General features: G+C 35.0%; 1 protein-coding gene across 11 annotated transcripts in view; it reads right to left on the minus strand.

Annotated features, from left to right (window-relative positions):
* SLTM (SAFB like transcription modulator) overlaps positions 1-27,744 on the minus strand; it is a 43,720-nt gene that overhangs the window by 12,074 nt on the left and 3,902 nt on the right. The window contains exons 3-13 of one of the 11 annotated variants that reach the window (XM_046008358.1): positions 20,021-20,085; positions 17,137-17,334; positions 16,234-16,281; positions 8,348-8,375; positions 6,532-6,946; positions 5,869-5,918; positions 3,604-3,722; positions 1,421-1,570; positions 1,079-1,182; positions 820-986; positions 186-271 (exon numbers count right to left, since the gene is read on the minus strand). In XM_046008358.1, coding sequence (XP_045864314.1) covers positions 186-271; positions 820-986; positions 1,079-1,182; positions 1,421-1,570; positions 3,604-3,722; positions 5,869-5,918; positions 6,532-6,946; positions 8,348-8,375; positions 16,234-16,281; positions 17,137-17,334; positions 20,021-20,085 — 1,430 coding nt within the window. Of the gene's footprint in view, positions 1-185; positions 272-819; positions 987-1,078; positions 1,183-1,420; positions 1,571-3,603; positions 3,723-5,868; positions 5,919-6,531; positions 7,001-8,347; positions 8,376-16,233; positions 16,282-17,136; positions 17,335-20,020; positions 20,107-27,744 lie in introns of all 11 variants that reach the window. The other 10 variants (XM_046008356.1, XM_046008357.1, XM_046008359.1 and 7 more) reach the window with 10 other exon arrangements.

Below are 27,744 nucleotides of genomic sequence, written 5' to 3' on the forward strand. Positions count from 1 at the left end.
AAATAGTTTGGGGTTGTGGTTTTCAAGTTAGGCTGGTCATTTAAAAAGCTTAAATGAGTAATGATATTCCATTTTTCTTAGATTTTCAAGCACAGAAGTATGCAAAAAATGGTTAAAGAGATACTAAATTATCTTCTTTTGGAAACAGGGAAAATAATATACAGCATCCCTCCCAGAAGACTTACTTTCTCATATCTTCCTCTTCTTGATGGCCTACAATGATCTCCTTTAGTTTGGTCTAGTATTACCATATGTCCTGGACTCTTGGAACCTAAAAGGAAGAAAAAAGTAGATAAACAAATGCCTAAAAAAATTTCATTAAAAAATTAAAAATTTTAAAAAAATATTTAAAATTAAAATTAAAAAAGACAATAAATGTAATGTAAAAATGCTGAATTCTTAGATAGCCAGATATTCACAAACCAGTGCATGAAATTAAAAAAAAAAAAAACAAACAAAACCTACTAACTCTATCAGAATGTAATTTGTCCAGTTTTTAAAAATAACTCAACCCACAAACATAAATACTTTCTGCAATACCAAAAGATCCCAACTCAGTTACACAGCTACAAATCAGTGACCATTTACTGCCAGCCCAGGTCTCCACCAAATGGGCTCAGCTGAAAAGAACACATCTGTTTCCCAAGGGTAGAAAAGAAGACAACTAGTGCTACTGGACCTCCTTTTCTACCACAGTGACATCTAACAACAAAATTTAAATATTTCTCTGGACTGCAATCTCAGGTCTTCCCTTCCACTGTAAAAATGAAGTTGTAGAAAGCATTAGAAAGGGACTGAGAAGAAAGATACATAGCATACTTATTCGCTTCTTTTCTTCGCTTTTTTTAATCGATTCTGAAGTTTGGCCACTTGATCCATTATCATTCTTCTCGTCTTTACCTTCTATTTTCTTAGGCTCCTTGCCTTCTTTTTTTTCACACTTCTCAGATGACCTTTTCTCTTCTTTTTTGACAGAGGCTTGTGTCCTGACATACCACCCAAGAAAACAACACAGTGAGAACTACTTCATCAATTTCCCAGAAAAGTCTACATGCTTATCAAAAAAATAAATCCTTACTTGCTACTTCTATCACTCATATTTTTTTTGTCTCCAGAACCTCTTGAACTACTCTTTTCATCGTTTTCTTTCTTCAGTTCTTTCTTAGAAGGATCACCTTTAACCTGAAGGTTTAAATAGGAAAACAAAACAAAAAAGTAAGTTGCATTAATGATCATAAAAAGTACGCTGCTAGGAGAAAATCTGGAAAACATAAAAATATAAAAAATATAAAAATATAAAAAAAATAAAAATACTTAAAAATTATACCGAATTGTACTCCCTACTGGTATAACTTCTTGAAATTGAGCATTACTGGCCCTCAAAGTAACCTCCCTCTTATACGCATTTAGGCAAGCTTACTTTTTCAACAGAAATCAGCTGTCCGTGCAGCTCAGTGCGATGAAGATGGGCAATACATCTGGACACCTCTGTGCTTGAAGACATAGTTACAATGCCGTAGCACTTTGCCCCAGGACTTCGAGCATTTGTAACTACCTTTGCACTCAGAACCTACAAGGTAAGGTAACACTTTACAAAGTTTTACAACTACATACATTCTGAAAAGATCAAGCTTCAGAAGTAAGACTATTCAAATAAAATGATTACTCAGGAGACAGAAATTCATGATGAAGGATAAATTTAGGATATATATTATTCTGTTTCATATTCTTGTGATCACTATCTACTTTGCTTTTAAGTATGTGGTAAATATTCAGGGGAACAATTTAAAGTGTCAAAAAGCAATTTAACCTACTTTTTTTCTTATTAATTTTTTCAAATATATAGCCAAAACAGTTAGTCACATCAATGAAATAATGACACAATTAATGAAAGCAAAGAAATAATATTCTCAATTAGATCTGAGCCAAACTTCTTCTATCATAAGCCCACCCTGAATCTCTTAAAGGGAAGAAAAAAAAGGGCAACTTTCTAGAAAGTTTCTAAATGATTGTTAACAATTTTCTATAACGAGGAACTATAAATTTCAAAAAATGAATAAAGAATTATCCACATATAAAACAGCGGTCTTTAAAAACACTCCCTATAAAAATATACTCTAAAGAGACACACTTTCCAGTCTGTGCTTTTAAGATTTATACCAATTTCAAAGTGACAATTTAAATTCTATAAAATAGTTAAGAGAGACAAGGGATGGGTGAATATGAAGAAAAGTGAGAGAATGATCTAGTGCTGAACAAAGAGAAAGACAGACATAATGCCATGAAGCAGTAAAGAGGGAATTTAGGAGGCTGTGTGGTATGAATGGCTGGAAGCTATCAGCTTTTATCTCAACTCTGGGAAAGGCAGACTTGCCCCAACAGCAACTTGATTTTTAAGCCCAAGGTCTTGTTATAAAGTGCATGGTGTCCTTTGTACAGTTTTAGTCCCAGGAAATGCCAGCATTAAAATACTGGTTTTGGATCTTTAACAATAAATCACTGGCGCTGACCATGCAACTACCATTCTCAGTGTCCTGTATCTGACACTTAGAAGAATCCTTAACACTCAGGCAACACTTTATATTAGAAGAAGAAAAAAAAGACTCCTAAAATCAACAAGATAGATTTTTAAAATATTCATTAATGGTCATTTACCAATACTGGTCATTAATTTAATAAGTATTCCAAAGTTGTTGGGGCACCTGGGTGGCTCAGTGGGTTAAGCCTCTGTCTTCGGCTCAGGTCATGATCTCAGGGTCCTGGGATCAAGCCCCGCATTGGGCTCTCTGCCCAGCAGGGAGCCTGCCTCTCCCTCTCTCTCTCTGCCTGCCTCTCTGCCTACCTGTGATCTCTGTCTGTCAAATAAATAAACAAAATCTTAAAAAAAAAAAAAAGTATTCCAAAGCCCACTGTGTGCACACAAAGTATAGCAAATAAAGTTTCTGCTATCAATAAACGGTAGAAAGCAGTGAGTGCCATAAGAGAGACAGATCAACTACAATGCAATTCAAAAACTACTAACTATTATTTTATTTATTTAATTTTTACTATTCTTCTCTATTAGGTCTTTCCCTTATATGCCAGGGAAACCTTTCCTGATGAACCAACTATAGTAAACCCTCCCCTTTTTGCTCTCCTAGCAACTCTTTCCATCATAGCATGAATCACAACTTCCAATTAAGTGTATTTTTATCAGTTTTACATTTTTCTCCACTACTATATTAGAATCTGTATGATGACAGGGACATTAGTTCCCATCCGACCCCCAAACTCTATATCCCATTGTCTAATACTAGTCTACCTATATTTTCCAAATGACCAGATCAGCCTCAGATACTCTAGTTTCTAGAGAAATCATGATGTATGTGAAAAACAAAACGCAGTCCTTCACTAAAATGGGCTCAAAATACGAGCTTTTAATAAAAAGAGCCCCAGGGTTCCGGGTGAGATTTTATGACAAAATTCACCAGTACCACAGAACTCAATAATTATGTCTATACCAGTCCTGAGAAAAACAAGAAATTGGAAGGTTTTATAAAATACCGTTTTGAATATAATCCCCATCTCAAATGGAGATACTAGAAAGACAGACAAAAAGTGTACCTTTCCATATTTGCCAAAGAGGTTCTTCAAGTCAGCAGCTTTGGTATTAGAAGAAAGTCCACTAACCCAGATATTTTTAGTTGAGCTTCCACTGCTACCACTAGTACTACTTGTACTTCCTAGAATAGATGTAATATCAGACATTTTAGCGTCTTAATTGGAAATTCTATTTTTTAACAAAATTATTAGGTCCATATGCTTTCAAAATTATAAAACCCTCTTTTAATTTAGTTAAATTATGATAGTACAACCTTGCTGTATCAAAAGCCTATGAATTTACTATTATTAAAATCAAACACAATAGATAATACAGCTAGTGAGGAAACAAGTCTGAACATCCGTATACTTCCTACTGCATGAGTTTCACATCAAAATGGGTAAACCATGAACTACAGGTCCTGGACTTTCACTGCTAAGTTAAATCACTTAGTCTACCACTGCACTGAATACAAACAACCAGAAAGCAGTCATCAAGAAACTTATAGACTGCTTAATTACTCACATCTGTTCTGGGCTTTAGATCCTGAGAAACTGGGAGTGTAAGAGGGAACAGTCAAAGCAGGGGATAAACTATTTCCAAGAATTTAAACGTTTAACAAAGACTAACCAGAAGCTCAACTTCATTATCTAGCAGAGAAAGACTAAAAGTGAAATTATATGCAGCTGGTTAACTCTGGATTTAATAAGAAACGATTTTCTAAACAAATTAATTATAAGAATAATGTCAGAAGCCTCAAAATCCTTTAGAATAGGTAAGTATAATGTTATATGAATCATTTTTGTACTACTTCCATACACAAATTATGGTTTCACAATAGAGATGCCATTTCTTAGAATACAGGCCTACTATTCAGTCACCCTCCAATGCTTTTCCAAACATGCTGTTCTAAGAGGGGAGCTTTCATTCATTTGACTTTACTTGGAAAACAATTCTTACTCCACTTTAACAGTATGTAATAATTAAAAGTAACAATTTTTATAACTTCAGATTATTATATGTAGAAAGACTAAAAAATTTCAATGCTTTAGAATATTACATGCCATAAGTTTTAGTTGAAAAATTACTATCAGTGTAGACTTATATGAGACAACACACAGTTGACACAAATATTTTAAATATTAATGGTTGCTGCATTTCTATTCTTAAAAAATGCATTTATCAAAGGATCAATGCTAACAAGAAGTGCATGTATCTTTTTTATATTACCAGTAACATTTGGGCCCAGATATTTCTCTTACAGAAAAAAAATTTTTAGTTAATAGAAAAAAGTTACCATTTAACCAAGACCACTAAGTTTGTAAATTTACAGGGTAACACTTTAAATAAAGTTATATTTTGTCCATTAACCAAAACTGTGAGGGATATAAGAATTGCGATTAATTGTCAATTAGTAAATCAATCACTAAGATTTCCAACTATAAAAACATACCAACAAAGTAACACTAAATGAACCACAAAACAGATTAACATTCGCTAAAGAAGCATTTTAGGACTTTGCAGTACCTGAATGGTGTTCTTTACCCTTAAAATGCTTTCTTTAGAAAACAAGAAATGTTTTTCAAGTAGATGGCATACGTATAAGAGGAGACTATAGTGCACAGCCATGAAATAACCAGACATCCCTATATCAGATATTGCATCTTTAAGCTTACAAGAATGTCAAATAAATATAACCTCCAACACAAGACTCCCATCAACCCAAAATAAGTCAAATTAAGAAACAGATCTTCAAGAATCAAAATAATATATACTGGCTACGTTATTAGAAGTGTGCCCTGGTTTAAACAATGAAAAAAAGCAAAACCAAATGTTAGAGACTGATTTTCTCTCATACTAGACTCCACAAATAGAGGCAAATATTATTCACAGTACATCTCTTAAAGAACAGGGAAAAGGTTGTGTTGGTGCATAAGGGATACAAATGACTAAAATCAAAGATAAAATACTTCTAAAATTATAATGTTAAGAAAATGAAATACCCACTGTATTAACATTCAGTACAGTTGCTTAGAACACAATGTGAAAAACACATACTTTTAGCACACTCAAACCAGTTTACAAATTAAGTAATTAAAGGTAACGCTTCAATCACACCAGGAGTTTGCGGAAATCTGTTTAACTCAATAGTTTACACTGAGATCCACTCCAAATTTTCAGTATGTCAATTTTTAATGACTAAAGGTCAAAGGAAACCCCAGGAAATTATTACATTTTAACAAAAATGTGCAATTTGCCACTGAAACAAATAGGAAAAAATCCATTACCTTTGTCATCTTTGGATGATGTCTTGCTGTCTTTAGATTCCTTTGAAGAGCTAAAGAAGCAAACCACCAGAAGAAAATTGAAAACAAAAAAAACAAAACAAAACAAAAATCGAACAGCTTGATATTGACTATATTTCAAACTAGTACTATTCGTACAAATTAACAATTCCAAAGGCCTAGATTAGGTTATTTGAGCAAATGATTCCCTTAGGATTCTTGCACTGATTTTCCCCAAGATGCCTGAAGATCTAGATTTTCTGACAATTCTATTCAGTGGATATATGGCCATCTTCTCCAGATTTCAGGACTGGGACTTGACTTCATTTTGTGTTCTTAGGACTGATAGTTGTTCATTAACCATCATCACAAGGATTTTTAAAAATAAAACACAAAAAATTGTCAATTTGAAAAAAAAACCAAAAAACAACAAAAAAAAAAACCAAATATATGCTGACAATTCGACAATGCAATCAGTAGGACACACTGCATATTACGAAGATCTTGAAATTTTTTTAAAAGTAACTTATGACGGTCAAAAATATTATAGGCAGGATCATAAGTACTAATTACTGTACATGGTCTTGAAGCCACCCCCTTAATGTAGAGTGATCTTATTGAATGCTGGAATTCAGTATCGTAAAGAACTGACATAGAAAAACAAACCTCTTTGCTTGACCAGAGGCCCCAGTAGACGAGGGCCCTTTCTTCAAAGTATCCTTTTCTTTGTCTCCAGATTCTGCTTTCTTAGAACTTTCTCTGGCTTCCTTCTCGACAGGATCACCCTTCACGCAGTCTTCCTTCTTACCATCTTTATGGTTCGCATTCATCTCATAATCCTTGCTTTCCTTCTCCGGGCTCTGTGCAATGGCGTCCTGCCCATCTTTTGGCTTACTTGCTTCAGAATCTGTAATTTTCACATTTTTACCTGTTTCTAGGAGGTCATCACCATCAAAATCCAGAGTGATGGCATCTTCAGCCTGGATTGTGACCGAGATGTTGTCATCCTCAGCTTCTTTCACAGGCGCATTAGCTTCCATCTCTTCGTGAGCTGTGTGATCAGCCTCAGCTAGGTTCCCTTCTGAAGGAAGAGGTTTAGATACTTCTTGTGTACCATCACCAGAACCTGCTATATCTAAGAGGATTTAACAGGAATAAATACGGCAAAACAAGAAGTTTAAACAATTTCATATTCATAAGCTAGAATAGGACCTAGAAAATATAAAGCCAGTTATTAGCACTGATGGAAGGTTAGGGGGAAAAAAAACACAAGGGTATTAACTAACATAAACAATCCTTTACCCAGGATCACTTATTCTTCATGGAAAAAAGGATCTCTACATACAAATACCAAACAACAAAAGTGAGGAAATGGTTCCATCCTGAGGATACCAACTCTTCATTTGTGGTTTAAGTTAATGGCATATGGAAGATTTTGTTTCCCTCCATGAGGTAAGTGACAAATGTGCAGATTTGTTATTCAGTGTTCGAATCATCTTGGGTTTAACCCTTGTGACCTTCAGAACTCCCAGGGTGACATCTTGAAAGGTCACAGTCTGAGGATAACAGTCTTCACAGTTTTTCAGGGCCCCATCCTTTTCACTCTTCTTATTCAATTCTTGGGCAGTCCAGAATCCTGTGGAAAACTGCTACAGAAGGCTCCAAAGATGGCCTGCTCCATAATGTTCAGGAAATTGGTTATTTCCAGTCTTCATCCTGTCCAGCCAGTCCTGCAATTGTCATTTTCGAAGATGTCTTGCATTCCCCCAAAATGGAAAGTCTTCGGGCATGTGAAGTTTTTCAGTCAGTAGCTTTACTTCATCATCGCTTTTGGGCTTTTTATTCTGCCTTGCTTAGAACCCTGCTCCATGTCCTTTCTAGTCCAAAGGAGGATCCTTTGACTTCCATCCAAGAACTCTTCCATCCACAACCTCAAGTGATCAACGCATTACTACTGCGTTGTAATGTCCCTGTAATTGTATTGGACGAGCCAGTTCTCCTAAACTATGAAAACTGTTGGAAGACCGTATGGAAGTTTCTCTATGCAGCCAACAAAAAGTCAGTCTCCTGGTCACCCATTTTTAGGACTGGTTGTACAATTCAATATCCGTTACACTCTAGGACCCCAATAAGCACGTATGAGTTACTGCAGTGCCAGTCTTAAAGGACATTGTCAACTTACCGTATGCTAGAAGTTATTTTAAAACACAAAATTAAAATTGGGTTAAATAAAATATGGCTATGTCCACTACAGTAACTGATATGTACCAGTAAGTTAGAACGTATCTTTAAAGTTAAAAGGAAAATTAAAACCAATTGAAAAATAAAATCAAGATGCTAACTTAATTCACTAAACTGATAAATTTGAAAATAAATTCATTTCAAAAATAAGATTTCAAATAAGGAATGTTTTATTTTTACATCATTTACTATTTCTCTAAATGTTAGCAAGTTTTATAACTCTACTTGGCATCAAACATACCTTTCTCATTTTCTTCTTCCTCACCATCCTGAAATTCAAAGAATAATCAAATGTAAAATGAATTCACTCAAAACTAGATTTTAGTAACAGCACAAAAGCAGTGAGGTTAAACTGGTATATAATTTAATGGTATTAATTAGGGACACCTATCACTAACAAATACAGGATATTCCAAGCAGAACGAGAGCCCATTTAGAGAAATGTGGCACATTAGCCGGTGGCTGTGGCTTCAGACAAAACAGGAAAATCTATCAGTAATCAGGTCAGTTATCAGTTGGATTAGTTTCAGTATTCAAAACCAGTTTATAGAATCTGAATCTTAAGTCAGAGTTGCCAAAAGGCTGACCTGATTATCTTATGTGACTCAGTTCAAAAGCACAAGGGCGTGCTATTCAAAATACTATGAGAAAGTATGCTGTGAATATATACATTTTCAAGGGCTTAAACGCACATTAATAAAACAAACAAAAACCCTTCCAGGCATCTCAGAAGTAAGAGGGGTGACTACAAGAGTAGTTATTTTCAAATTATTTGCTCCTTTTTTCTGCTGAAAATGAATTCACAGCAGTCACATATACCCTGAAGGTCACTTTAAAAATGGTATTTGCACAACAGGTAATCAAAGTCATAACTCATGCTGTTTTAAAAATATGACTGATTTTAATTTTAAGATATGTGGTCTTTTCACTTAATCTAAAAGTAAGCATGTGCTAGCCTGAAAACAGGAATACCTAAAGGTATTTTACTTTTTTCTCTACCCAGTAAATACTGCAAAAACCCCTGAAGGTAGTCAGAGTCACACCAAGAAAAAAACCAACATTTTCCCCAAATTAAAGATAACAAATAAGCAAATATTCATTTAATCTCAGGAAAGAAAAAAAAAAAAGTTAAGGGATGTTTTAATTTATAACTTTTAAAATAAAAGTTGAGTGGCACCTGGGTGGCTCAGTCAAATGTCTGCCTTCAACTCGGGTCATGATCCCAGGGTTCTGGGATCGAGCCCCGCCATCAGGCTCCCTGCTCAATGGCAAGCCTGCTTCTCTCTCTCCTATTCCCCCTGCTTGAGTTCCCTCTCTCACTCTCTCTGTGTCAAATAAATGAGTAAAATCTTTAAAAATAAAATAAAAGCTGAGTCGCAGCAGATCATTTTCAGTCAAGGTGGTGTGATGCTACCACATACAAAGCCTTAGAGTGGTGGGTCTCAAACTGAGTCTGTATCAGAATCCCCTGGAAGGCTTGTTAAAACAGTTTGCTGAGCACCAACCCACAGTTTCTAATTCAGGTCTGGAAGCAGGGCTTGAGCATCTTCATCTCTAACAAGTTTCCAGGTGATGCTGATGCTGTTGGTCCAAGGACTACACTTTTAAGAACTACTGCCTTAGAGTGACAGCCTAGTAGTGAAAGAAGACTTTAAACATTGAACCGTAAAGAAAACTTTAAATGGCGTATTTATCTTGCAACACAATTTAAGATTCCAGAAAAGCATGCATTCCTTAAAAATGTCAAATACCTTACCGTACGTTCAAAATTACATCCGATAACCACATTTCTAAGAAATCACTTTAAAGGCTTTTTCAATTTTCAGCTAACATGTAAGTGCCCCCAAATTATGGAATGCCCAATTGTTTTACACACTAAACATGAAGGAAACTAAAAACACTGAAACAACCAAGACACAAGCTTAGGAAGTAAGAGTCCAAAACCAAGTAGATTACTGATTTATAACAGCAAAGTTAATTGTATTATCGCGTAAGTCCATTATATTATGTTCTAATAACCTCTTTACTGTTGTTCTGTTGAACCAGAATTTAGTTTTAGTCATTGTTTCTAATCTGCGACATCTGGAAAGGAAAGAAAAATGCTTTCACTTGGGTGGAGTGACAGACAATGACAGCAAAGAAAGGATGAAATTGTCGATTTATCTGTTTCTTCCCAATTCTTTTATTTTAGTAATCTGTCTTTTGGGGGGGGGGACAAACTGGAATATCTTAACTTTTACTCAGGAGAACAAATGAACTTAAAGAATGCAACTTGCCGCTTCTTTACCAACAGCACACAACTTCCCAGTTATTCTTTTAGAGTTGCGATATTGACAGGTTCAAGGAAAAAATGGCCAAATTATCTCCTGTTTTAAAATGTAAAAAAATTTAAATACTGAGATGTAAAAAAATGAAATCCTTTCTGCTTGTAATTCTACCAATTAGAAATGTTATTTCCTGCTGCTAAAATAACTGGTAAGGTTTGCCTTACTTTGCTGAAGAGCTTTTAGATATTTATTCTAATTAATCAACATGTTTTCCAATGGGGCTCATAACATATTAGTTTCTCAAATTAAATGTAACACTAGTTTTACTACATATACTTAAATGCCCCGAGAAGAGTCTGGCCCAGCTTCTGGAAAATAAACCCGACTACTGCTGGGGGTAAACCACAGAAACCACTAGGGTTAGTAGAAAAGATGAGCCACAGATCAGTGCAGGCTTTGCGGTGCAGTGTGTGGACACAAAGCACTACTAAAGTCAAACCTTTGTCCCTAAGCAAGCCTAAAAGTCCTCATAATAAGGAAACAAAACAAGAAATACAACAAAGACAATGGGAGACTTTTCCCATCTAAATGATACAAACGATACGCATCTTATCTGAAAATAATTTTCCTCCACTGAAAACAGGTTTTTTTAGAATGAAAAATATAGTAAATCAGTAAAACAATGTAAAGCATTCCCTTATATTAACTAGTTTTTTAGTTTATCTTGAAAAAAATGTAACATTTCACATATGAAAATGAAGAAATGCTTTCCATAAGGTAGGAATTCATGTTGTTTATCTTTGTAGCAGGATCTATAACCCTTAGTCAAAAGCCAAAAGTCACATACGAAGCTTCTCTATTTTTATTTCACCCTAGGAACAGCAATGATGAGACAAAGAGGAGCAAAGGGCTTATTTTTCAGTTAATGAAGTGCTTACTATATACATGGTAAGTATACACATGTACACATGTATATTCTTTGTGTATATATATGTATAGATACACACTCATTTTACTTTCCCCTAGGTTAATCTTGTGAGACGTGTAACATTTATGTGCTACGTAAGAAGAGGAGTCTGAAAAGCCTCCTCCTTTCCCCTGATTGTATATAAACACTATATTCAGCCTGATTTAAAATAAACCTTCAGGGGCGCCTGGGTGGCTCAGTGGTTTAAGCCGCTGCCTTCGGCTAGGGTCATGATCTCAGGGTCCTGGGATCCAGTCCCACTTCCGGCTCTCTGCTCGGCAGGGAGCCTGCTTCCCTCTCTCTCTCTGCCTGCCTCTCTGCCTACCTGTGATCTCTCTCTGTCAAATAAATAAAATCTTTAAAAATAAATAAAATAAACCTTCAAAATAACCTTAAACCACCAACTGCCCACTATCTATCTGGCAGTAAGCTAAAGGTCATAGGAAATACAAAATAAGTACTCAAATAAGTACTCAAAGTAAGCACATGGTAAGTACTCAATAAACACTTGTTGAATGATTTTACTGAATAAATGTGGTGTGAGACACTATTATTTTTAGATGGAAGAAATGAACGAACTGCCCACTTCCATGTATGTAACAGGCTTAACTGCAGCACTGTGTAAGTACAGTGGAATTTGGAAAACAACATTTACTAGCGTGCAGTTATTTAGTGAAAAGAACACCAAACTAGACATCCTAAGACCTGGGTATTTATCTTATCTTTACCACTGAAACAGTTTTAATCTGTGGTATTGTCATCCATTTAGCTAAATTTTATCCATAAAAGAGCGATAACCTATGACCAATAGAGAATACAAGTAATTACATAAGATAATGCATGTAAAAAGTTCTCTGCAAACCATAAGGCACTACATAAGAGATATTAGAGAAAGTTTCATGGAGGAGATACAGATAAATCTGGCTTTCAAAGTACATAGACTTCATATGACAAAAAAACAGGTATCAAATTAGTGAAATATTAAGGGCAAGGGCAAAAAGAAAAAGGAAAATACATGGTGTGATCACAGAAGACTGAAAAGACTGAGGTTAGAGGAAATTTTTAAGAATTAAAGCACTAGCAAACATAAACATTTTTGAGAAAAATTTCCCCCAAATTCTCAAGTAATGGGTATCTTCAAGCTAATACAACATCACAAATAACCAAACTGCATATGTACTAAGTGCCAGATCTATGACCAATCCCAACATCAATCCAGCAGGTAGAAATTATTATGTTTATTTTACAGACAAAGAAACTAAGAGAATCTGCCCAAATTCATAAATTATTATAGGTAACTAATACAAGCACAATTTGAACCAAATTCTATGTAGTATAACAGGTTAACGCTTAAAGGCCAAATATTTAAAATCCAAGTAAGCCTGAAAACTGGCTTGAGTGAAGGGACTTTTTGAGTGCATTTTTCTCACAGCTTTGGTTTGGAAACCATGCAAATACTGTAAACAGTTGTAAAATCAGATTTAATTTTCAATCTATTCTGAATTATATACTCACAAAAAGTTACAGATCCAATTTCTTTAAAACCAATACTTTAATTATTGAAAATTAAATGAAACAAGTCAACCTAAATATGTATGAGTTGGTGATATAAGCATAGAGAGCAGAACTAGTCTAACAGGCAGTTAATTGTTCATTCCCAGAAGGATCCATCTTTAGGACAGATATAACGGGAAAAAAACCTTAAATTATTTTCAGTAATCTTTTTGGTAGTGGTGTTGGTATTAAGTTTCTTAGACTGTTGTATGTGTACTGTAAGACAAAGAAAATGATTGACTTAGAAGTATCCCTATGACCTCAAAATCTATTTAACTTAAAAGCAAAACCAAACCAAAAACCACACACATTCACTAGCACTGTACATTGAAAGACTTAGAAAACATGAAAACCCAGTAGCAATGAACACCCCTACTACTGAGACTAGGTTCTTGAAAAACACTTACAACTAAAAGGAAAAAAATGGGTACTTAGGTCTAGAGAAGAAAAAGGAACATCCTTACATACGAGAAAGCAATCAAAGACTACTAGGATCATGGTGAAATGAAGAGGCTCTCACAAGCTACAGATGGGGCAATTTGAACATTGAACAACAACTACAATGGACTTACACACATTAAATACATTTAAATCCATATATTCAAAATGAAACTGAGAAAAAAAAGGAAAAATAAAAAACTCAGTAGTCACTGTTAAAGATGGTAATGAACTGGCTCATTATTCCAAAAATTGGTAAATAAAAGGAAAAGCATCAGGCTTAAATATATATGCTGCCTTTCCTTTGTAAATGGTACCACTGAGTAACCAAAATTATGAGATATTTCTATTACTAGGATCATTCCTAATAAATAAGGAAGAAATGATAGAATTAGAATATCACTACTTTGATCCAAGAGCTATGGATCATCAATGATCGGTACCATCATCAAGTATAACTAGACATTATGTGCAGCCAAATGGAAAAACATGATACTATCTATGAAGTAGTGGGTGTGTTGGGGTGGGGGTGGAGTACCCTGCACTGGACAGCAAGCCTCTAGATCCCCACCCAACTTACCAATTTATAGAGAATACAGTAAACAAAGAATCATGTTGAATGACTCCACAGAAATGTAATCAGCAAAAATATAGACTCCAGAAACCCTATAAGCAGGGATAGGCAAACTACACTAGATGTCTCCTTTTGTAAATATTTTTACTGAAACAGCCATATCCATTCATTTATCCCATTCATTTACCCACTGTCTGTGTCTGTTTTTACAAAACAATGGAACAGATCATATGGCCCACAACAGCTAAAATATTTTCTACCTAGTCCCATTAAGAAACTCTGCCAAACACCCCTGGCTCTACATAATACACAACTCAATTTCTTCACCTACTGATCTTTTAAAAGAGGTCTAATGAACATTTCAATCAACCACATGGGTACATCTTATTTGCATCTGGATTCAAATAAAACCTGTAAAAACAAAAAGCAAAACAAAAACTACACACAACTGAACATTTGAATACTAATTATATATTTAATGACACTAAAATCTTATATTAGGAGTAATAACGTAAAAAATAAAACATTTCTTTTTTAGAGATACATCATGAAATTTTTAAAGCAAAATACGATGTCCAGGATTTGTTTCAATAAACAAAGGGAAAAGTGAATGGAGCTATAAATGAAACAAGACTGTCCATGAGTTGTAACAGCTAAAGCTGGGTATGGTTACACTCTATGTATTACACTCCATTATTTAATGCCCACAGTAGGACAATATATTCACTAAGCATGTTTAGAAGCATTAGAACATAATGAAATGTAGATATTTACATATATTGCTAGATGTTCCACTCTGCATTATTTAGAAGGAGAAAAAAGGTCGTTTTACTTAATGAAAACTTCTCTGAAGATGTAACCTCCCTATCTTTTGATACAATTAGGTGATACTTGCCTCTTGATGAGAAAGAGTAACTGTTCTTTCATTATCAGGATAGAAGGGGAGCAAGGCCATCTTCAGGCCATAAAAATTTATTAAAATTAGAAAAAGGCATTCATTCCTTAAGATACTTTACTTCCATCTGTTAAATTTTCATAATACATACATAGTTTATTATGAGAATGGGGACCCTTAGATATGATTGTACAACTTACAACCTGTACAACTTTAGGAGTGGCCGTTAGTGGAAATGAACAAGCTAGCTACTAAAGAATATGAAGAGCTCAACTCTACTTTTCTGCAAGTTTGTAATGTAGAAAAGGTACCCCCCAAATTTGAGAAAGTTAATTTTCCTCACCCAATCTTTACCACTCAGAAATGAATTTATGCATAGCTAGTGCATGGAACAAATCTACAGACTTTCACAGTCCTAACATTTCCTTCCTGAATATTCTCAATGATCAGACACATTTCTCCCAGAAATGCAGTTTCTCCCCCACTGCAATAAATGCAGAGCCAAGATACAACCTAACCAGCATTTGTGGCTCACCATCATTTCAAAGGCAAGAGAGCTGCAGGAAAGAAGGAGTGCATGACCAGAGGTAATCAGCTAGGCAGTGGTAAATATGAACCCCACTACATGCTCTTCTAGCAAATATTAACTAAGGAAATAACAAACCTGATCACTATTTTTTCTAAATCTGAGAAACAGAGGAAACTCCTATCTCTACTTCAAAGCAAACTATTTAAAGAAGATACACGAACAAGGCTTCTTGAGTATAGATATGAGAAAAGAAAAGGATAAGCTAAAAAGAAAACACTGTAGCAACTGAGCTATATAAATGTGTTTATAACCCCTATAAACCATGCTTTAAAATATACGTTATATAAATCACATATACCAAAAAAACACAGCACACAATAGAAGTGCACTCTTTTTCTACACACACACACACACACACACACACGCACATCCGAGTAAATCTCTAGAAAAGATATTTTTATCATTTTTACACTATGCCCCTCCTAAGTGTTAAATTAGCAAAATCTTAAATAAAGCTTTGAAAAGGATATTAGCACGTTTAAATGATTAACTTCATAGCAAAGTAACAGGAAAAAAGAAATCAAGGAGAGTGCAGACTTCTCATAAGACTGGTAACCAGAGTTGCTTTTGTTTCTTTTTTTTTTTTTTTAAACAGAAAGGATGGACTATTTTTATTTTTCTTCTGAAAATGGCAGGAACTTTGTTATAATATCTTCCAATTATCTTTGTGGCAACAGAAATTTTAGCTGCCAATTTTAACTATTTCGTATATACCACATAAATAATTCAGTATTAAGTTTAAGGCAGTTTTATGAATTAGAGGATTTTGAAGTAAAAATAAGATTCCTTTTCCAAGCCCTTCCACCCACAATATCATATTCATAGGACTAAATATAAACTTACTTGGGCTGTTAGAAAGGTATCATCTTCACCTTCTTGAGCTTCAATTTCCTAAGTAAAAGGGTATACAATAGCTTTGCTTTACAAAATATCTGGGTAACATGAGAATGCTTCTATGCTCTACCCAATTATCACTTGCCTGGTGTTCTGCCGTGTCTATGATACCATGTGTACTAAGTCAATGCTTAATAATGTAGACTATATTTTTTATGCCAACATAAAAACAGTCACACTGATAGAGAATTAGAAAAATCTCTTCAGCCCTTCATTTATTAAGCCAGTAGAACGGAAGTATTCTAAGCATGAACATTAACAGCACTGACTCCCTCCATAATCCACTGGTTTTCTTAAGACATACTAACATATTTCAAAGCAGGACAAATGGTCTCTTTCAATCAAAGAAAGTATTTTTTTAAATTATATGTCTTTAAATTAAACTTTCCTAAGTAATTCCCCACCCTTGAAAATAACCAAAGAAATGCAAGTTAATCTTTTAGCTCTACTAAAGTAGCAACAGATAAAAAGCTACCATCCAGTAGTGTTCGGAAGATCAGGGACTGATACACTCATCTACAGTGGAGGAGAAAACAATTTCAATGTAAATGTCCCAAATCAAAGGAGTGGCTACTCAGTCTAGTAAGTTACGATGTAACACAAGCATTATGAAGTTATCATGGTATGTCATATAGAACAAACAGCAACTAAAGGCATGATAACTACTATGTACAAATATATATAAATGTGGAAGATAATAAGCCAAAATTTAAAAGCTAGTAGGATTCCAGGTGATTTATAAATTCAAAATTTTCTGAAAATTCTGAGACTTCCACATTGAACTGGAAAAAATACTTTTTATTATTTATTACTTAATTTATCTGTTCATTTAAAAAAAAACTGTCTAAAGACCTGACTTTCGATGTCCTCTTTTTCTATATCTTCTATTGCTTCTGCCTCTATTAATTCATGAGTTCTCTTGTTCTCTTCTGCAGAAAGTGACTCCTTGGAATGTACAGTTTCTTCTTCATTTTCACCAAATTCTTCAGAGTCCTTTAGTTCATCATTTCCATCTTGTTCATGTGCCTCTTGATTCTCCAATTCACAGTCCTTTTAATGGTAAGAAAATTTGGTACAGCTAGAGGCAAAGCAGTGCAGGCTATCCACCAAACGTTTCTGGTAATTTACATGTCTACCTGTTTTAAATTTTACCATATTTTGACATTATTCCCAAAGTCAAAGTTCAATCATTTGACCTTACATATTAACTGTGTCTTTAAAAATAAAGGGAGTCAAATTCCAAAGTCACTGAACCATGCATCTAAGTTCCCAAACCTCTCACACTGAGATACGCACTAACTGGATTTCTACTAGAGATGCTCTCAAGTTCCGGTTATTTAATATTTACCAAATCACATCCCAGGAGCTTTCCTAGAAGATAAAGCTTCACAGAAATGACTTGATTTCTCCAGTGCCATAGTTTGATTTAACTTCAAAAACTCTGTGAATCTTACATATTATAACAAGGTTTATTTCTAATTAATAATAAGGCACCCCAACTGTTACATTGTTCTTGAAAAAAAAAAACAAAACGCAAATCATTAATGTATTTGTTTTGAAATCTATCACTGTGCCACAATCTCAGTTAGGCAGGGGAACACAGGTTGGGATTGTCTTGATGAAGGAATTCTGTTTGCCCTTCAAAGTTTATGGACACACAGTACTTCAGTAGAAACAAAGAAAAGCAGCAGTCTAATTAGTTTCCTCTTTAACTGCAAAGAAAGGGTTGAAAGCAATGAACACTCTTCCCCTTTCCCTATTCTTACGGTAAATATAACAGATTTAAGAAAAGGCTTCGGGATTAAAAGGGGAAAAGGGCAGGGGCATGACTATTAATCATTCAAAACTGAACTGCAGTGAGGAAATAGAAATTTCTGGGGAGGCAGGCAAAGGAAAGGAATAAGATTGTACTGTGATTGTGAAGTACTTGGGAGCAGGGCACATCTCTGGAGGGCAGGTTTAACCAACCTCACCACGTATGAGTAAGGGAACACTGGAGGTTGCAAATAGAGTAGGGAACTGTGTGATAGTAAATGCAACAAAACAAAAGAAAGAAAGAAGACAAAGAAAAGAAAGCAACCAAGGGAAATCACCCAGGGAACTTCATCTACAAGTGCTAACTCCAACCATTCTCCTCTTTTCATCTATAAATGAAAGCAATTACTATACTATTTACATCCTGGCAATAGGTGATATTTACTCACCACTACTGTATAAATTCTAGAATTACCAATACTGAGAGATAAGTATATTCACTTAATTTCTATCAAATACATCACACATGCCAGTACTCCCAAAGCAAAAAAGGAAGTACAAAGAAACTGAAGATTTATTTAAATCGGACTTTTTTTTAAAGCTCCTTTGTTCTTCTAGACATTATGACCAGGTTTGTTTAATAATAACACAAAGGTATCCTTTGCAGCACACGTAAGAGACAATACTATTATGCAAAATAGAAGTATGTATCTCCTAACATTTCAAATAAATATAAGATTTTTATGAGCTGAAGAGCTAAAAGTTAGACATTTGAAAATTAAAATTTTTTACTAAGTCACAATGTTTTTCTAGCTCATGGATAATTTTTGCTTACTCATACACTCACTAGTGAAGACACCTGGAGAAAGTAAGAGCAAGGAACAAACCTAAAGGAAGAGGTATCACAAAGATAACAGAATACAGAGACCAGAGTGCTCGGAAAGGCTCAAACAAAAACTGATTACGGGCATGCAATCATCAGTTTTAATGGCTCCCTGGGCAAGTATTTCCTAAAATTATCTGATTTCAGGGTTAAATCCTCAACCACATGTTTCTTTCTCTCTGTGCATATATACCCTGAAACTGCAAGGTGCAGAGTGTGGGAAGTGTGGTACACTCTGTGCTCTGGGTGTGCATGTAACGTGGGGAGGGCAGAGAGTTAAGCAGCAGGAGAGATGGCCAGGTGAATGGACAGGAGCTGACTTCATGGTAGAGCACACAGACATCCAGAGATGTTACGACCATATGGACTAAGTGTATACAGAAGACAGAATATATGGGGTATAAATGGATATAATTTAGGAGGAACTGTGCTCATTAAATAATTCCTGCAAATGCCATGCTACTTAAGACTTAATGATCAGTAAGTAGCAGATCAAGTCAGTTAAAAAAAACAAAAAAACAAAAAACCTGTGATTAAAAATAACTTCTGGAACTGCCACAGCTGCAGTTAAAACTGTACACATTACTTTTCTGGCTGGTCGGTTTTGAAATATGTTCATTCTTAGCCAAAAAAGACCTGGCTTAAATTTATCTTTAAAGGGCAAAATAAATTTCTTAATTTGCTCTTTACTAAGTATAGCAACACATAAGCAATCTTCTATCTCCATTTTAAAGACTACCTTAATCTAAGTTCTGTGTATTTTATACAAAAGCTAAATGCAATAGGCAGATGAAAATAAACTATCAATACCCTCATTGCAGTAACTTGTCCAGGAACTAACATATCATTTGTCCTGCAGCTGTTCCTCTGGCCCCTATGACGGACTTCTACTTCTAGGCCCGGACCAATATTACTTTGAGCTCTCTGTCTCATGTAACTAAAGACAAAGTCATTTATTATATTTCTCAACTATGATGAGATTGACAATACTACATTAAGTCTCTATTAACCTCCATACTTCAGGATCTATTATTCAAGTAAAATGCATGAATTCATCATGCAAAATAAACGTCTTAACCTGAGTAATTAACACTTTACCTTGACAAAAGCATCATCTTCCACAGAAGCATCTCCACTCAACTCATCTGCTTCCTGTTTTTTACCTGCGAAAGAAGGAAAATGGGCTAACAACCAATATTTTATTACTTTAAAAGTAAAAAACATTCAGAAGAGTTGACCCCACAGTATCAATCACTCTCTACTCCCAAACCATCTGACAAAACTAATGCAAACTGCTTATAAACCACCTGCTCATAGCTGTCCCAAACAAAAAAGCTTTATTAAGAACGTCATGCTGCCTCACTAAATAAACCACACAAATCATCCTAACATAAACCCATCGTCTTAACTGACTTGATATATATAATACAATGTTCTTTATACCACTCAAATTCTCTTATCTTCAATTCTCCCAGAAGCAGCAGCACATTTCAGTGGTGTTCTGAGTCTATCATCAGATGTCTCACAGCTAAGTCAGACTAAGACAGCTCCTGTCCCCCACAAAGCCGTCCCTAAGTGCTACTCTTCAACAAGCTTTCTCGGAAATAAAATCCTCATGCTTCAATCTACACCGTACAGTCCATCAGTTGATTCTATATTGCCTCGTAATCTCAAATAAATCTTGCTTCACCGTTTAGAAAAGAAAATTCCTTAAGTACAAGTGACTGCTTTTATGCTTATTTTGTATTTCTCCAAAGGCCTAACTATAAATGGTGCTCAGCACTTAACAAAATGACTGATTTAACTGGTTTAAGGCAAGGAGAAATACTTCAGACTGAAAACTGTTAATGGCCTCCAGATAGACTACAGGCCTTCCCCACCCAACTCGCATCTCCAAACTTTACAAATCGGTGGTTGGGACTTCAAAAATGCTTTCCACCGTTAAAGAAATACATATTTTCCACAGAGCCAATGCTAAAAGTTTATATTTTCGGGCTACTTCACAAAAACCTACTGAACAAACCATGCATCAGAAATGCTATAAAAAGCACAGCTGCCAAAGCTTTAGTATTGATGATTTTTTAATTTGTTTATTTTGAAATGTGAATGAATGTTCTTTCCTGAGCCCAACTAATCATCAACTTTCCCCTTTGTCTAAAACAGGGACTGCCATGTACCTATCTCAAGCTTCTGTGACTCTCACGGTAGAGAGTTTAGGTTTAAGGTGGCTGTATTAAAAAAAAAAAAAAAAAAAAGGCAGTGTACCTCCCTTTCTTGAGTCTCCTCAACAGCCTCTATCTTCCATGTACTCCTAATTCAAAACCCCTTCCTTGAAGGAGAAATAAAAAGGCAACAAGATTCTAATCCTTCCAGGTACGTGAAAAAGATCAAGACTAAAAGTGGAGTTTTGTTTTGTTCTGTTTTTGTTTTTTTTTTAATTCACTGAGGTGAAAGAAAGAGAGGCTGTCCCAGTCTCTCGAGGGTTTATGTGAATCAAAAGAGAAAAGTGTGGAGCTGGTGTGGCATTTGGTTCCTATTTAGAATGCTGGTGTATTTTTTTAGGGAAAATAGAAATTAGAAGTTACTATAAGGGACAACTAACAGAATCTGCTGGTCAGAAAGCATTTATTACTATATTAAAAAAAAAAAAGTGAAGATGTTTCTTCCCTAAAAACAGTATCAGATGAAAAAGAGCTCACTAAACTCTTCCATCACATTTAGAGGAAGTTCCATGGTATAAAACCTTAAAGATGCTTCTTCATGGGAGAAATAAATTTTTAAAAAATATAAGACCCCAAAACACACTACCAAGTAATCTACAGAGTAGAGTTTTGGGGGGAAATTCCTTCAGAACATTTGCAAACAGTATTTACTCCTTACAATTTGCAAAGCATTAAAAAAAAAAAAAAAGAAAAAAGTTAAATTGATTTTCCCAAGCACCCTACGGTACTTGGGGTAGGTAATCAAAATCTTAGGAAAGAGAAAATGAGCCAGAGAAGTTAAGTAGCTTGCCCAAAGCTAGTAAATGGCGTTGTCAGAACTGGAAGCCAAGGCTTCTCATTTCCAGTCCAAAGTTCTTTCCACTACATCCTATGACCTACTTAAAAGACACTATCCTGGTAAGGCGTGGTTCATTAACTCAGTTTAATGATACTATCTTTGAAATGGCAGCCTTCAGCATTAATGACAAACTACACATGCTCTGCACACTCCTGGTGAATGTCACTTGCCTTAGTCTACTTAAAGGAAAACCAAACTGCACCACGGCAACAAAACTAACACTGGCAGTCACTATCACTGCTTAACTGGCTTCCATGGCCCAGGTCCCAGGATAAACGTTTTCTATACAGTAATGTATTTATTTAATTTATTCTCCTAACTACTCTGAAACTATTATCCCCATTCTATAAAAAAGGGAATTGCTGCTCAAAAGCTAATCAAATTACAAAGCTAGTGAAGGCAGTGCTTCAATTTATTTTTTTATTTTTTAAAGATTTTATTTACTTATCTTTATTTTTCAAAGACTTATTTGTCAGAGAAAGAGAGAGGAGAGAGTACGTGCATGTGCGGGCACAAGCAGCAGGAGTGGCAAGCAGAAGAAAAAAGCAGGCTCCCTGCTGAGTAAGAAGCCTGTCTGGGGACTCCATCCTAGCACCCTAGGATCAGAGTCAAAAGACAGATGCTTAACCCACAGAGCCACCCAGGCATCCCAACAGTGCTTCAATTTAAACCCAGGCCTATTCCTACCTTTCAAAACCCACAAAGCCATTATATCCGTGAGTGGCTACAATGTGCCAGTTGTTAAGGCTATCTCTTTTAATGTAAAAAGAGGCTCCAAATGTCACACCTACAAAATGTTTAAAGGTAAGCCTCCAAGATTATGTAACCTGCCCCATGACAAACAGGCCACAAGAGGCAGAAGTGCACAAAAAGACCCAACTTTGCTATGCCTTACTGTCATAAACAGCTGTACCATACAAAAGCACTGGACATTTAAGTTATCAGCTTGGAAACATAAAAACCATGAGGACAAAATTTTCGTATAGTGATGGAACTATAATAATAATTTGATAGGTACATAGTGTTTAAGAAAAATGAAATTTACCCTCTTCAAAAACTGATTTTTAAATTTTGAAACAGTATAAGAAAATTCTGTTTGGTGTCTCAGGAATGAGCTGACACCATTTTTTATTCTGTACATTTAGAATGAAGTCATGAACTTTATAAAGACATCTTTGATCAATCCAAAAACAAACAAACAAGCAAAAAACCCTGAAATTTTACACTCTAGTTTTGACTACTTTCATAATCTGTAACTTGGGGCTTACTTAGCACATGCTGAAATTAGAAACTATATTAGAATATCTTCCTTTATGAAAAAAGGATCATCCTTCCCCCATACAAAATATAATTCACATTTTAAAAAGCTCTGATGATCACCATCTAGCCCAGAACCTAGTACAACATTATATAATGAGCAGATAGATTTCCTGACTGATAATGGGAGTATCCCTAGGTTGGATATAACAAGGTCTGGATTTCTATTCAGCCCTCACTGGAACAAGAGGTGACATGGCAGTCAAACTAGCACCATGTACAGTCTCATCCTCTCAGTAAAACTGTAAACTCCCAACTTCAATGACACTAAAATCTCTATGGATTCCTAACTTATGTCACAGATGGGAGATAACTTATAAGAAAAACCAAATCCCCTTTAAACTCCAACAAGCAACATCGACCACCTTCGGCTCTTTTTTGTACAGTCAGTAACCACCTCTATTTCCAGTTCCCATTTATGCCTGTGCTAGCAACACTCCTACAGAAAATTAATCCAGTAATCTTCAGTCCTTCAAGGACTCAGGCACATGCCACAGAAATGTGTGTTGATGCAAAGGAAAGTGGTATGACCGGGATGAGAGCACTAACTTAAAGTTTAATGTAAGAGAAGCCTCACTTTAAAAAAAAATTTTTTTAAAGCAAAGTCTACACCTGGCATGGAGCTTGAACTCATAACCCTGAGATCAAGAGTTGCATGTTGCACTGACTGAACCAGCCAGTCACCCCCAAAGCTTAACTTTAATGCTTTGAGAAACAAAACTAGAAAATAAACTGAGCAGTAAAGATAGTCTGAATAACAAAATACAAATGGAAGCAAAATTAACTTTATCATATTTTAAATTATCACAGTAGTAACACATGGCTATTTTTGAAATTACATAACTTCACATAAAAACACTGCAATATTCTTTGCATGATTTTAGTCTAAAGTAAAATGGCAAAGCAAAATGTATACACCAAAGGAAGAGGACGCTAGAAATACTTTCTTAATTATGCAACATAAATGCCTACAGGTCCACAAGTATTTAATTTTTAGAATTAAGGATAATTCAGAATTTTCCGATTTTAGAAGAGTATGACAGTATAGGCATCATGTATTAATCTAAATTTCCCAGCGGCTTCTGGAACAGGGCCTCTCAATCAATCACAGAAATATTTGTGCAATGAAACATGCATATTCATACCAAATGAGATAAATCAAGACTATAAATACATCAAGACCATAAATAGCTTCACTTTTGCCAACAAACTTAACAAAAAACTCACAATTTTCAGAATTTTTGTATTACAGAATTATGAATAAAGGATTCTAGGTCATAAATTGGTTTTCTCCTCCAAAGGCAAAGTGGTCATTCTAAGGATTTGCAATTTTCCTTTTCAAGTTCAGAAATACGTCCAAAACAAAAACAAAACAAAAAACTCCATTCAATAAGGAGATTTAAAGTAATCTTGCCCAAAAACTTTGTGAGAATAACTGTTCCCCATAAACATTTACAAAGCTATAAAATATAGAAATGTTTAGTCATTAAAATTGCTGTTTGAAAAGCGGGGGGGGGGGGGGGGGTGCTCAGAATATAAGCCAAACTGAACATGAATGTTTCCAGCAACAACCTCTCCCCAACATCGTAAAACTGATGTTACTAATGAAATCTTTCTAAATGACCTCATATGTTGTCTTAAACACTGCAGTTATCAAACAGATCATTTTATTGTATTTTTAAAAATCTACTGCAGATAATTCACTCAGAATAAATCTAGAAGATACCAACAGCATATTTTTTTTAAAAAATCTGTTGACTTTGTTGTCTGAAGATAACCAAATTCAACAGACACACACACACAAAATAAACGCACATGTGTACACACAGATTTTATTTTAAAAGGTAGCAAAAATGCAACTCAGTTTTTAATGGGTTATTTTTCCAGTCCATCAATAGAGAGAAAATAGTAGCTGACCCGAAGCCTCATTGTCAGAATCAAATAAAGCAATGCGGAAGTTTTTTGGAAAATGTAAATTATACAATACAATTTGCAAACTGAGAGGCAGAAAGAAATGAATGAAAATGATGCCAAGCTTCAAGCTCTAGTCTAGAGCAGTCAGTGGTTCTTAACTCTACCTGCATGAGAATGACCTGAGGAACTGTTAGAAAATAACGAAATCTGTGTTCCCAACAGAGCAGCCAAAACCAAACCTCTAGGGAGGCAGGAGTCTGGTAGCTGTATTTTTAAGAACTCAAATGACTCTACCATAGAGAACTACTAGGACGACTGAGCATAAGTAACTAAGAGGCTAGAATGAAAAGAAAGTATGAGGAAGATTATTGTTTTCAGCTTCTCCAAACTATAGAAAGTTTCAATTCTCTCTGTCTTTGACAAAACACCATGTATGATGTGAACCTATTTTAGTTGTTGAAAAGGGGGGAAAAAATCTGTAAACATAAATCTTCTATGAGTACGTGCACATGTACATATACAACTCAGATCAACAGGTAACACCTGATAGATTCACGGTGGTAGAATTACAGGCAATTTCGCCTTTTAGTGCCTTTCTGGATTATGAATTTTTTTAATGAACATATTTCCCATTTATAGTCTGGAAAACACTATTATAAAGCCATAATATTAATAATAAATACTATCCCAGGGTACCAGATCTGCCATGTAAGACTACCTCAGGCTGTGGAGTTCAGGATGTGAGTAGTTAATTCCGAAAACCGCATAAACTCGAGGCCCTTTTATATGACTTATATGTGAGAACTACAGCATAACTGATTAGCCAGGAAATTCTACCCTTATACCTTAAACCATCGTTCAACCTCTTCGATAAAGTCATTTCTGATGCCACCAACTAATAATATTTTCCCCCTAATTCCTGGACAATTCATACCTCATTTTACATGAGTTTGTGAAAGAGGTGATAGTCTGAAGCCCTCTGCTCCTAATTCAGAAGGCAGAGAAGGATTAACTTGGAAAAAGTGCACTGTCTTAAAGTACTAGAAAAATTTCCCTACATCAACACACACCACATTTGACACAATAAAACAGTTGAAAAAAGTACATGAGGGCTTTGATGATAAAAATACTCCACCATATAAACTGCAGAAAACAAGCTGCAGGTTTTAATAGCAAAGGTGAACGGTCTGATTTGGTGATATGAAAATGAGGCTGGACAATATTCCGGCAAAAGTTGTAAGGATTTCCAACACAGTAACAAAGTGGTAAGGAATAAAAGGATGTTGCAATGACTCACATGTTCTGGGTTCTGGATGCTTTACACATCAGTGCCTAAGGAGGAACCACTAGTGCCACTGAAAAAGGTACCTCTGGAAGTAACAGACTACTGATCTCTGATGTATGTGCTTCCAGAAAAGAAACAGGCAATTAAAACAAGCACCAAAAGAGGTATCTTTAAAAGCAGTTAAGAAAGTCATTATATGGCCCTAGTATTCATTCAACAAATATTTTCTGAGTACCTATTCCGCACCTAGCACTGTGCTAGGCATTACAGAGACTAATGTAAACAAAAGGCTTTATGACCTTACCCTCACAAAGTTTCTAGCCTAGTGGGTATCCAAAAATATTTATGACAATTCTACCCCCAAAGCCCTTTTCAATGCCACATTTCTGATTAGTTTCCTTAACACCCGAACATACTGCAATTAAAAAAAAAAAAGGCAAGAATTAAAGTATACTAAAATAATGTATTCTGTTAAATGCATTTTATGTGGTTTACTATATCCTTAACAGACACAAATTTCAGAAAGCTTTACACAGTAAACATGTAATTCTTTACATTATCTGAGGTATTTTCCACACAAAATTAAGCATTAGATATTCGGATAAACCTATAACCCCAAATTACACTTGTTTCTACAGGAGAAAAATAAATCAGATTTCATGTAGTGGTTTGAACCTTTGCTAAGCTTGCAGGTACTGCACATTAAGACATCAACAGTACTGCATGATATATAATTCTGAATACTATACTGATTAAAGCCACATAAAATAACTTCTGCTGAAGTTTAAAGGTGACTCTAAAGGTTGAAAATCAAAAGAATATGGTATGCCATCGTCAGGTGAAGCAAAAGAAACTTTAAATCTATAATCTCTAAAACAAGTTAATGAGGAGTTAGCTCTACCTGTTTAACCGCTTTCTTCACACACACACCCAAATAATATGACAGTAAATCTCCCTGGTAAAGCTTTCTTCTTTGTTACTTATTAAAAAGTTCATAGCAAAGAGAGTTGTAAAAAAGACTCAGAAGGGACAACCAATACAAGCTACAAACCGTTTCACTGTATTAACTGCATGCAAACAAAATTCATAAACAATATTAGAACTATAACACTATCAACACTTATTACAAGCACAAACTTGTTTTTAAAATATTCTAAAATATAGTTAAGAATACAGATCCCCTTTCCTCTAATCTGGCTAAACACAAATATTTTAACATAAAAATTTTTAAATAGTGACCCTGCAT

This window comes from Meles meles, chromosome 6 (genome assembly GCF_922984935.1).
Source record: "Meles meles chromosome 6, mMelMel3.1 paternal haplotype, whole genome shotgun sequence".
Lineage (NCBI taxonomy): Eukaryota > Metazoa > Chordata > Mammalia > Carnivora > Mustelidae > Meles > Meles meles.